General features: G+C 35.8%; 2 protein-coding genes across 2 annotated transcripts; both read left to right on the top strand.

Moving 5' to 3' along the window:
• Positions 1-317: 317 nt before the first annotated feature.
• LOC109206207 (RNA polymerase sigma factor sigB-like) lies at positions 318-5,584 on the top strand. The gene is made up of 7 exons (XM_019369004.1): positions 318-736; positions 1,962-2,254; positions 2,654-3,271; positions 4,105-4,335; positions 4,446-4,586; positions 4,744-4,944; positions 5,057-5,584. Exons 1-7 carry the CDS (start codon positions 577-579, stop codon positions 5,336-5,338), a joined length of 1,926 nt encoding a protein of 641 aa, XP_019224549.1. The 5' UTR covers positions 318-576; the 3' UTR covers positions 5,339-5,584.
• A 978-nt stretch (positions 5,585-6,562) lies between these two features.
• LOC109206208 (chromo domain protein LHP1-like) lies at positions 6,563-11,359 on the top strand. The gene is made up of 6 exons (XM_019369005.1): positions 6,563-7,002; positions 7,154-7,179; positions 7,448-7,534; positions 7,652-8,371; positions 10,411-10,471; positions 10,958-11,359. The coding sequence occupies exons 1-6, from the start codon at positions 6,637-6,639 to the stop codon at positions 11,003-11,005; spliced, it is 1,308 nt and encodes a 435-aa protein (XP_019224550.1). The 5' UTR covers positions 6,563-6,636; the 3' UTR covers positions 11,006-11,359.

Genomic DNA, 11,359 nt, shown 5'->3' on the forward strand with positions numbered 1-11,359 from the left:
TGACTATTTTATAATCAAAAGTCATTATGTTCAATCAATTCAAACTTGGATAAGCTCATAAAAGATTAAAACATTTTCTATCCAAATTTTATTTAGAACTCAATTTTTTTATTAAACACTCTTATGAAAAAAAAAGAAAAAGAATTAAGACGAAAGTATGTCTACTCACTAATAAATTCCCTTGAATTGTGAATATTCTCAATTAGATGGGCTTATTGTGTCAATGGTTTTACAGTAAAGGGCCGACAAAAAGCCCATATAAAAGAGAAATTAACAAAAAAAAATAAAGAAGAAATCAGCTCGTTGTCCCTTTCCAGTCCTTATTCCAGAATCCGGAGAGGCTAAGTTCTCTTATCCTTTTATTTATCTCCTCTTTCTCTCCTTTGCCTCCTTTTCTTCTTCTTCTTCTTCTTCTTCTTCTTCTTCTTCTTCTTCAATCTCTACCAGTCTCCTTCTCCTCTTCAGTACTTTTCCGTGTTTTAGTTCAACCGCATTTTTCAAGATTAAAATTCATTGATGGTGGAAAATAGCAGCTTTATTGACTGATAAATCGTTGAAAATATAGTGTATGAATGCATGTTGTGCAAATCATTAGTATCTTCTTATGACCCCCATATGCCAGTATATGAATTTAGAGTAGAGAGAAATATGTCTTATTTATTGCCACAATTCAAGAGTTTGCCAGATACTTTTGTCCTTTGCTTCAAAACCAACCAAAACTCCACCATTCAGCTTTGTAAGTCTCCCTCTCTTTTTTCTCTTGAAAATTATGTTGTACATGAGATGGGAATTGGTTCAAGTTTGGTTCTTGCTTAATGGTATTTCTATGGTGAATACTCAATGAGATAAAGCTCTTTGACACTCTTTTATGTGTGGATTATTAAATTTGCTTGTCCTTCATTATCTCTTCTTTTTTTTTAATCTACTCATGAATTGATAGTTTAATAAGTGGAGTTCAACAATGTTTAATTTTGTTACTTCTATGTCGTGGAAATTGTTTGGTTGAAGACAAGATCAAATTTTGGCAGAGAAGTGTAAATGATATGGCTAATAGTTTTCCTGTTTATGAAATTTCAAATTCTTAAGTGGGAGTGGGTCTTGATTTTACTGAAGGAAAGAAATGGATTAGGAAGTGGCTCTAATTGTATGCACTGCCCCCATTTTTGGTGAAATCAAGCAGGACCATTATTATATTAGGACAAACATTATCCAATTGTTACTTTGAATCTGAGTAAGATTTTCCTTCTTGAATTTGTAACTTTTTTATATTAGTGATAGGTGAAATGTTGTGATTTTATTAGCAATTAGTATTTAAATGGATTGTTCGTTACCGCATAATGGATTCCTCATGTAGCTATTATTGTCGTTTATGTTCGTTATGTTGTGGTTTCTACTACTTAAAACAGAAATATATTGTTTTGCAAGGTTTTAGATTATCATTCACTAGTCAAAAGTAGAGAAGTTATGTGCAATGGAGACACCTGCATGCTCGCTGACAAACACGCATTGAGTGGTAGAGAGAAAGAATCAGTAATGGGCTGTTAAATCACTAACTAGGTAGCTTGGACCAAATTCGTCGAATGAAACTGTATCATTCTGAGAATTGCATGATGGTTTTCGTCCTGATGGTACTTAGAATGAGCAGACTTCATATTGTTTTCCAAGTGAAAGCCCGATCTAAGTAGAAAACACTGTTCTGCTAGTTGTATTTTTAGGAGGACATCGGCTTTGTGCTTCAGTATTTCTTTTGAAATTCCTGATATGCATATGTAATCTTGAATTTATGATCTGGTGCTTTTGCTCTAGTACTACTGTCTTACTAGAATCATCCTTGAAACTAAATAGTTAAACTTCTTAGTTGAATCTTGTGGTTTTCTTCAATCATTGATCAAAGTTGTCAATGATCCATCTTATGGACTTACACTTCTGTGGTTCTTACTATCGTCCTTGGCTGAATGCAGCAAAAGGTAGAGATCATATTCATTTGAGGACACAATGTATCCTAGCTACTACATCTGCAGCAACATCAACAGCAACGTCTACAGTGCTTAACATTGAGAAGCTAAAGTTACCATCTATTGAAATCCTTTCAAGTTCAGTTGCAGTGGAGAGATCATGGAAACCACCATCAACTGCCACATCAGCAGTACTTGATATACCGAGGCTAAAGTTGCTATCTTTTGAGGCTAACCCTGATTCAGTTGCCCCAGATAGGCCATGGACATACACTGGGGCAGTTGGTCCACCTACAGAGGTTGGAACTTAAATAAATAGCCTAGAAAATTATGGATACATTTAAGTTGGAGAAACTGAAAAGGACCGAGGTCATCAATCTATTATGAAATATGAAATAAGTTTCAGATGTAGTTCTAGGTATTTTTTAGAGCTTCAGATGTACTTACATTTTCAAAATGTGTTCTGCAGGTAGTTTTTAACTTCAATAGGTTGTTAGCTAACAGTCGATGAAAAAGTTTTCCTTAGCTTTAGTTATCTTGGTTAATACTTCCTAACCTTATTACTTACCTTAGTGCCATTTTGCTAGGTTTCAGTCTCCTATTTTTATTTGACTGTACTCTACTTCCCATTAATATTAAACCTTGTTTTTCCATGAAAATGCTGTTACAAGTATAATTTTGATTTGTCATGTTTGCAGGCGAACACTAAAAGTGCTTTAGCTACAGAAAATCTTGTTACAAGTGATGAAGCTGTTGTAGCTGCTGCAGCCGCTGAAGCAGTTGCTTTAGCAAAGGCTGCATTGAAGTTTGCAAAAGACGCTGTATTGTTGGTCAGCCAAAACAATCTAAACAACTCCGATGATGCTGGTAGAGGTACTCTATCAGAAGCTAGGACTACTCCGTTTGAGAGTGTTCCTCTGGCCCAACCTAGTGAGACAGGGAGAGTTGGTGTTGGTGCGGAATTTAAGGGAAGTGAGATGAAGTGGAGCAAAAGTAGTTTATTTGAGGACTCCCTTACAGATTCTGATGACTTGGAGCCATCACCTGAAGAACTGGAAATTCTTCAGTCGCAGCTGTCAAATGTCATCGCTGTGAAATCGACGCGTCAAACTGAGCGGAAGGCCAGAAGAGGGAGAGCAGCAGAGAGGGCCGCAGCCAATGTTGTCTCTGTGAAGTCTGGTTCTACTAGTCGAAAGAAGCGTACTTCAGTACAAGAGGTTGATTACTCGGATCCATTGCGTTACTTGAGAGGAACTACTGGTAGTTCTAGGCTACTGACTGCATCTGAAGAACAGGAGTTATCGAGAGGAATACAGGTGTGCCCTAGCTTTTCCCAAGTATAAGACAACATGACCCTATAGCAGTTGTTTTCCCTTTCAAGATTTCGCCTCTTCCTTTTTCCTTTACCACAGCAATATTCTTTCATGTGCCTATTAATCGAATGCCGGCTTAAATGGATTTCGAATACATGTAATGCTTTTCCTCTTAAGTTCTTCTTCATATCTGCTTTGCGTTTGACGATTAGCAGTTACTGTTTTCTTCTTCCTCTTCTGTCTGTGTTTGGGTCTTAGTAATAGAATGCTAAGTGTGTGCCGGTTGATCAAATTATTAATACTGAAAAAAGGAACTTTTCATTTGTTTTGTTTATTAACTTGATAGGTGAAAAGTTTGTAGAAGAGCACCAAACAGGTGTAATGTGCTCTCTTATTGTCTCACTTGCCTTGCCTTTCATTATTTTACTCAAAGCTCAGTGCTCTTCTTGGATTTGAAATCTGAGAAGCTTGCATCATCTCTTTTTCATGAAAGCTTCGAGATTTAAGTACATTGTGAATTTTCTCTCTCTTATTGACCTCCTATGTTTTGTTCATTCTTGGTGTTGGCTTTTGAGATATTAATATGTAATTTTCTAGTACTGATCCTTTTTAAGGATTTTTTTGTATAGCCAAAATTTGCCCGTGTCCATTAATGATAAAAGCTTTCAGAATGAAACCAAAAGTCTGCTATGGCTCTAATTGAATGTTTACGGCTTCAAATGTCATATCTGTACTATATTTTGCTGTGGAGTTTGCTTCCTACTAGCCTTGCAAATATTTTATTTCTTTTTTCAGTTCAATTTTTAGACCATTTATCAGTCGCCAAAATGATGCAGGATCTATTGAAGTTGGAAAGACTTGAGCAGGAGCTTGCAGAGCGATGCGGAGGTCAGCCTACTATTGCCCAGTGGGCTGCTGCAGCCGGAGTTGAACAGAAGACCCTAAGGAAGCGTTTGAACTATGGCATTCTTTGTAAAGATAAAATGATTAAAAGCAACGTAAGGCTCGTTATTTCTATTGCCAAAAATTATCAAGGAGTAGGGATGAATCTTCAAGATCTGGTTCAGGTATATATGGTGCAATTCTATACTTTCTCAAGACTAGTTCTATTAAGGGATCAAAACCATCTGAAGTAACCATCTATTGATCTATGCTCATTTTGGAAATTTATATGCAGGAAGGATGTCGGGGACTTGTAAGAGGTGCTGAAAAATTTGATGCTGCTAAGGGTTTTAAGTTCTCAACCTATGCTCACTGGTGGATTAAGCAGGCGGTTAGGAAATCCCTTTCTGATCAGTCTAGGACGATTCGGTTGCCAGTACGTGATATCCACCTTTAAGAGGGCATTTCTTTTTATATGCCATTATTTTTTTTCTTATTTATGAATATGCCATTTGAATATTGTTGATTTAAAAAAAGATGATGTCCATAGATATGCTCGTTGACCTTCCATTTTTTTAATCTTTTGTTTACAGTTTCACATGGTTGAGGCTACGTACAGAGTTAAGGAAGCAAGAAAGCAATTGTTTACTGAAAATGGTAGACTTCCTAACGATGAGGAACTAGCTGAAGCAACAGGGTTGTCAATGAAGAGGCTCACTGCTGTGATGCTAACTCCTAAAGCTCCAAGATCACTTGACCAGAAAATCGGGTTCAATCAAAGTCTCAAACCTTCGGTTCGTCCTAAGCACATATTTTCTTTTTCCCCGTTTAGGGTGTCATGTTTTTGTCCCATCGTGCAATATTCCACAGTTGTGTTCATTGACGCCTTTCTTTTGGGTTTTCCAGGAAGTGATTGCAGACCCTGAAGCTGAAACATCAGAAGAAATGCTGATGAAGCAGTTCATGAGACAGGACCTGGAGAAGGTATTAGACACCTTAAATCCAAGGGAGAAGCAGGTTGTTAAATGGCGATTTGGACTAGCAGACGGGAGGATGAAGACTTTACAAGAGATTGGTGAATTAATGGGCGTTAGCCGGGAGAGAATCCGACAAATAGAGTCTTGTGCATTCCGGAAGTTGAAGAACAAGAAAAGAACAAAGTTTTTGCAGCAATATATAACTGCTTAAAATCTCTATTATATATTGTATATCAAGAAAGTAGAATTGACCTTCTAGTCATTGAATCTTTCTGGGTAGAAAATTTGAGGCGTAGATAAGCTTTGGTTCTTCGACTGTTCTTATTCTTCAGAACCTATGCAAATATTTTGTGCATAATACAAAGTTTTGGCTCAAATCATCAGATACTGTAAGTAATTGGAGCAGCCAGCACCAATTTTATTATGAATCCAGATACTAGCATTTGGATTTGGTTTAGGTTTAGTTTTGGAATGATATATTTTTCAAAAGTTTCTCTCAAACAACTTTCTTAGGAAAATGATTTTACACTTGTATTATTTTGTGAAATCTGAGTTGTTTTTGGCTTTTGGAGTCACTGTTGTTGTATGTTTTAAAATTTAAACTATCGGCTTTCGCTTAACTTTGCTAGAACTTCAATAACTAAATTTTTAGTAGTTGATATTTATGAGTACAAATCTAAAAAAGAAATATTACTTCCTTTATTGCACAACCTGAAATTTGGAGAAGTGACATTGTATAGCCGCTGTAAAAATAATAGCCGGAAAAATATATAAATGTATATTTTTTGTATATATATACATTCTGTATGTTATATAGAGAAATTATGCAATTTTTATACACTTTTTCGGCTACAACAACAACAATACTTTTTGGTTACCAGATGTAAATAATTTCTAGCGCGGGCTAAAAATGATAATATCCCGTAACATACATGAAATATAAGAAAAAACACGGTAGATAATGAGGATGAATTTGAACTACATAATTAATTGGTTTAGCATTAAATATCAGATCTTATAACATTGACAAATACAAAATTCATGTAATAAAAAATAAGATTCAAGTTCAAACAACTTAATAAATGCTAATAGGATTACCATCTAATGTATTAAGGAAAGTTTTAAAGATGTCCACAACATATGTGTTGATTAGTGTTCACACGATCATCATAACATAATTTAAAAGTATATTTCCGTTTCTGATTATTTAAGAAAAAAAATAAGTAAAAAAATTAAAAATAAAGAAAACAAAGACAAGATACAATGGGAATAGATTTATCATTTAATCCTTCATAAATAATACAGTAATAAATAATTAAAGAAAAATGAGAATTCAAAAAGGTTGATTATCAGTGAAATGGAAAGAAAAAAAAGATCTTTTCTTCAAAAAAAGAGAGTATTAACCTTTCATTCTCAAGACAAGTATTTAGGAAAAGAACATTTCACATCAATCAAAATAAATCAATAAAATAAATAAAAAGAAAAGGAAAAGCCTTTTAGAGAGAGAGAATGAAAGGAGGGAAAAAGAAAAACTCCGGCATCCCGGCAGCTACAGACTCCCTAAAACCCCCGTCGGAATCCGGCGACGGTAACTGTGAGTTGCCGTCGCACGGTATGTCGGAACCTCAAGGAGAAGAAGGTCAGCAGCATCAGCAAGAGAGAGATGAAGCTCCAGAAGACGCCGCCGGCGACGGCGAGGAGGAACCTGTGGCGTCGACGGAGGCCGGAGAAGAAGAAGAGAATGAAGAAAAAACTTACGAAGAGGAGTTTGAAATAGAAGGAGATGGGGATGATGGTGAAGCTGATAATGAAAAACCAAAACTTGCTGAAGGGTTTTATGAAATTGAAGCCGTTAGGAGAAAAAGAATACGAAAGGTTTTTCTCCTTTTTGAACTTTTTTATTAGTTGCATTGATTATGTGAAGTAGTTTTATTGATCTTTTGATATTTTTATCCTTATTTTTGGGCATTAATTTCTGTGATTTTTTATGGATATGGGAATCTTGGAAATGCTGTGGAAACTAAAGGGTCAAGTTCAGTATTTGATTAAATGGTAAGTGTTTCTATATAATTACTGAAAATTTTAGATTTTATTGTAGTTTTTGGCTCCAAGTTCCAATTTTTTGAAGTTTCTAGGAGATAGTTCCTCGGGACAGCCCAGTGGCTAAGGGGCTGTTGTTCGAACCATAGTGCACGAGTTAGTATTTTCAGTGGCTTCATAGTAGTTGCTGTCCAGTTGGGTTTTTTCTGCTTCCTGTAAACTATGTGAAAAAAGAAAAAAGGTTGTGTAGGTGATAGATGTTATGGGTGTTGTTGTACAGGCGAGGCTGGCCAGAGACGGCAAATACATGGGAACCTGTGAAGAATCTGATGTCCTGTTCTGATGTTATTGAATCATTTGAAGAGAGGTTAATTCTATTTATAATCCTTTTTTTTGTCCCTTAATAGTGATCTTGTGTATAAGGGCTAGCTGACTTGTTAACCTGTGGCACCTTTCTTGATCTGTTTACCTTTTCACTTTGAAGCTTGCAGTCAGGGAAACAACGATCCACACGCAAGCGTAAGCGAAAATCTGGGGTGGCGCACACTCAGCCCAAGAAAAAGCAGCAGCAGCAGTGTTCCCCTGCAGATGCTACATATAATGTGCCAGCAGTGAAGGTTAGGATAATTGAGAAACCTACACCATCACCTTCTCTGAATGGTATGAAGACTACGAGTCATATGGACAGTAATGGTAGTGAATTGAACAGCAAAGCAGACAAAGTGGTGAATGGCAATGGTTTGGAGTTGGGTTTCTCTCTAGAGGAAACTAGAGAGCAAAATGAGTTGAATTTGAAGTTGAGTGAATTAAAAGGAGCAATGTCAACCAATGAAAACTCTGTGGATAGATCTGCTAATGGTCTCTCAAATGGATTTGCAAAGGTCAATGGTGCAGAGTCCTTTCAATCTGATCGCTGCACTGGAGCTAAAAAGAGGAAATCTGGTTCTGTTCGGAGGTTTAAACAAGATACTACCGCAGCTGTGATGGATAGTATCCAAGATGCTGCAGTAGGTGGTCCATTGGCTACCTTTGTGCAGGAAGGAAGTCACAATCATGAAGTTGTGGGTAGTGGCTTTGTTTTTAAAAACAAGTCTGATGATTCCAAAGATGCATATACAATTACACATATAGTCAAGCCTATGAGCTATTCAACATCTTTATCCAATGATATGCAGGACGTCTCAATAACCTTTCTTGCCAAGAGGTTTGTGACTTAAAACTTAAATCCCTATTTTCTATGTTTGCCAGCTAACGTCCGTCACATATGTGTGTCATTGGGTTTCTATGATACTCAGAATGTGTAATATCTTAAGATATCATTTATTTCTTTGAACTCAATATCATTTCATTGATATCAAACCAATACAGTGTCACTATAAATGTGGGATCACATCAAGCTTCAAAAAATATTCTGCCAGCTATATAAACAATATGAGAATATCCATTTACACAAACACATTGGAAGCAGAAGGAGCCTTACTCTGCACGGGGGCTTATCAACCCTATTAAAAGATTCTATTACTCTTTTCCTCAAAATCAGCCAAAAAATGCAAAGAGGAGCACCCTTCCGCAACTCCTTCCTGAAGTCCTATTTTGTTAATCGGTTAATCCAACTCGCTAGTGTATCTTCCATGGCTCTATGTAGCGTTCATGCCTTATCAAATATAAAAGACATTAGGGACCAAATTTCTGTGGGGAGTTGGAAGTAGTTAATGGTCCACATCATCATCATTTACCTTAAAAAGAACACCAACTAACTATTATCTATCTCCTACTACTACTCAAAATTTACACAGTGACTATGGTGCTTGGAGTTGTACACCACATAAAGAAAGAAAGTCACTTTCTTAGGAGCATTTGTCTTTCATAGAGAGCTCAACATGATTCTTGACTCACCAGCACCTCTTAGAAGGTCGTTGTATGACATCGCCAAATATTTTGTTGATGACCTGTTTATAATACTTCGCCTGCTTTTACGAACTTGTTATACTTGTAAATGCTTTCCAAAAGATTATCAACGTCATCACATTCCCGGTCTCGGATAGGTCTCCCGAAAGTTATCTCCAGGATACTTTGTTTCCGTCTCTTCATGTGAAATTGGAAATGCATCCTGATACGTTGTGATCGTAAATAAACAAGACGACTGATCTTTCAGAGCTTAATATCCACACAAAACTACCAATTAAAATTGAATAATTGTGTGGGGAACAAACAAATAAGTGGAATACTTCACTTAATGAGAGTGTGTTTTTCTCCTTTTTACAGATATTGCATTGTCATCCCTCTTGTTCTCCTGCCAATTTTTTAGATCGTTAGTTGCCATATTTTAATGTATTTAAACTTTCACTCTAAAGGCAAATCAATCATTTGGTAGGAAAATAATCCACTAAACTTTCATCCTGAAGGTAAATTCAACTATTTAGTAGAAAGATAAGCCACTCTGCACCACACATCAAGACTAGTTCATGAGGATTAATTTTCCTTTCCGGAATTTGTTTGTGTATTCTCATTTTGATAAGGACCTCCATGACATATAGAAAAATCAGTGGTGATAAAGGATCGCTGTCTCAACTGTTGCTGCTCCCAAGAACTTCAGATGAACTATTATCATATGGGAATATCAATCGAAAAGCAGTACTTTATTCAGTTTCCTATTGATCATGAAGGTCCATTCTTGAGAGTTATACCTGGATCTAACTAGACCCTTTTTCATATAATAAACCAAATCCAATCTGACTTCTGACTCCTTTTGTATAAGCGATAATCTCTTTTGCTTTGTGATTTGTGCTGTGTTTTGCTCATCTGTCCACCAAAATTGATGTGAGGAAGAAACTCTTTGTTATCTTCAGGATAAGCTAACAGTTCTCAAATTTTCAAATCAATTTTCAGAATCAGTCATTCTGTTGTTACCTCTACATCTGAACTGAATTGTAATACTTTAAGGGGCACCTTTTTCTTTTTTTCTTTTTTTTTTTTTTTGTGTGGAAGTTGTACTCCTGTTTGCTCTTTAACAGCAGTATAATGTGTGCATGTAAGATGTTATGTAACCAGTGTGATTACACCCTTCTACTTCATTCTTAATGGAGGGAGCATGAACTTGACAGTTTCAAGTTCAATTCTTGGATTACCCATTTTTGTACACATCTTGCTAGATAAATCAATACTCCCTAATTGTTCAGTTTGATGATACTAGGCTGATTCGTTCATTAGTTCACATTAGCATTTCTAAATGGTTGTCTGCAGGTCTGACGGTAAGGAAGTGATGGTGGATAACAAGTTTCTGAAGATGAATAATCCACTTCTGGTAGCTGTTTCTCTTCTCTCTTATTGGTTCTTTCATCACCAAAAATGCACTGATCTTATATTTTCATATGGATTATTAACAGAAATTTCTCAGTTTCGCATAACTTATTTTGTAATGGTTCAAAAGTACTACATTTCTTTCATAAGATATTGATTGTGCCTGGAAATATTAATTAGTTAGTTTGATATAAAGTTTATCCTTTCCTCAGATCTTATTTTTCTGATTAAAGTCTCACTAATAATTTTGGATTATCACTTCAGATAAAATACCTCAACATATTGTAATAAGTTAAAAATAAACATTACATCATTCTATTTTGTTATTATGATTGCCATTTGATAAATGTATAAATCTACTTCTACCTCTAGTTTCAGAAATTATTTTCTGAGATTATTTAATTTTGAGAGTCTGGAGGGAAGTTAACGTAATGAATTCCTTCAGCTCTACTTTGATGACACTTACTGGAAATGTTTTTTTCTTTGGCAGTTGATAAACTACTATGAGCAGCATTTGCGATATCATCCCCCTCAATGAGTTGGCTGCAACGAAGGAAAGATAGTTATAGGTCAATTAGCTTCATCTGTTGCCCTGTGTTATGTATAAAATGTTGTTGTAACAAGCTGTAGGGTATTAACCTATTACATTTATTAGGAAGGTTCATAAATAGCATGCCAAAATATATATTATGGGAAGCTTGTGTTAGGTTTAACTGATTTCGCATAAGAAAATGCTTCAAAGTTCTATCTCGATGTATCAACCCGATACATGAGATGATGAGGAGCAAATGATGATATTCTTCTGACCTTATAGGTGTTTAAAACCAATGTGAATTCCATTTGATAGCTATACATTTAGATTCTGGAGTGCATGTTGCACAATTGTTTCTCA

The sequence above is a fragment of the Nicotiana attenuata genome, unplaced genomic scaffold (genome assembly GCF_001879085.1).
Source record: "Nicotiana attenuata strain UT unplaced genomic scaffold, NIATTr2, whole genome shotgun sequence".
Lineage (NCBI taxonomy): Eukaryota > Viridiplantae > Streptophyta > Magnoliopsida > Solanales > Solanaceae > Nicotiana > Nicotiana attenuata.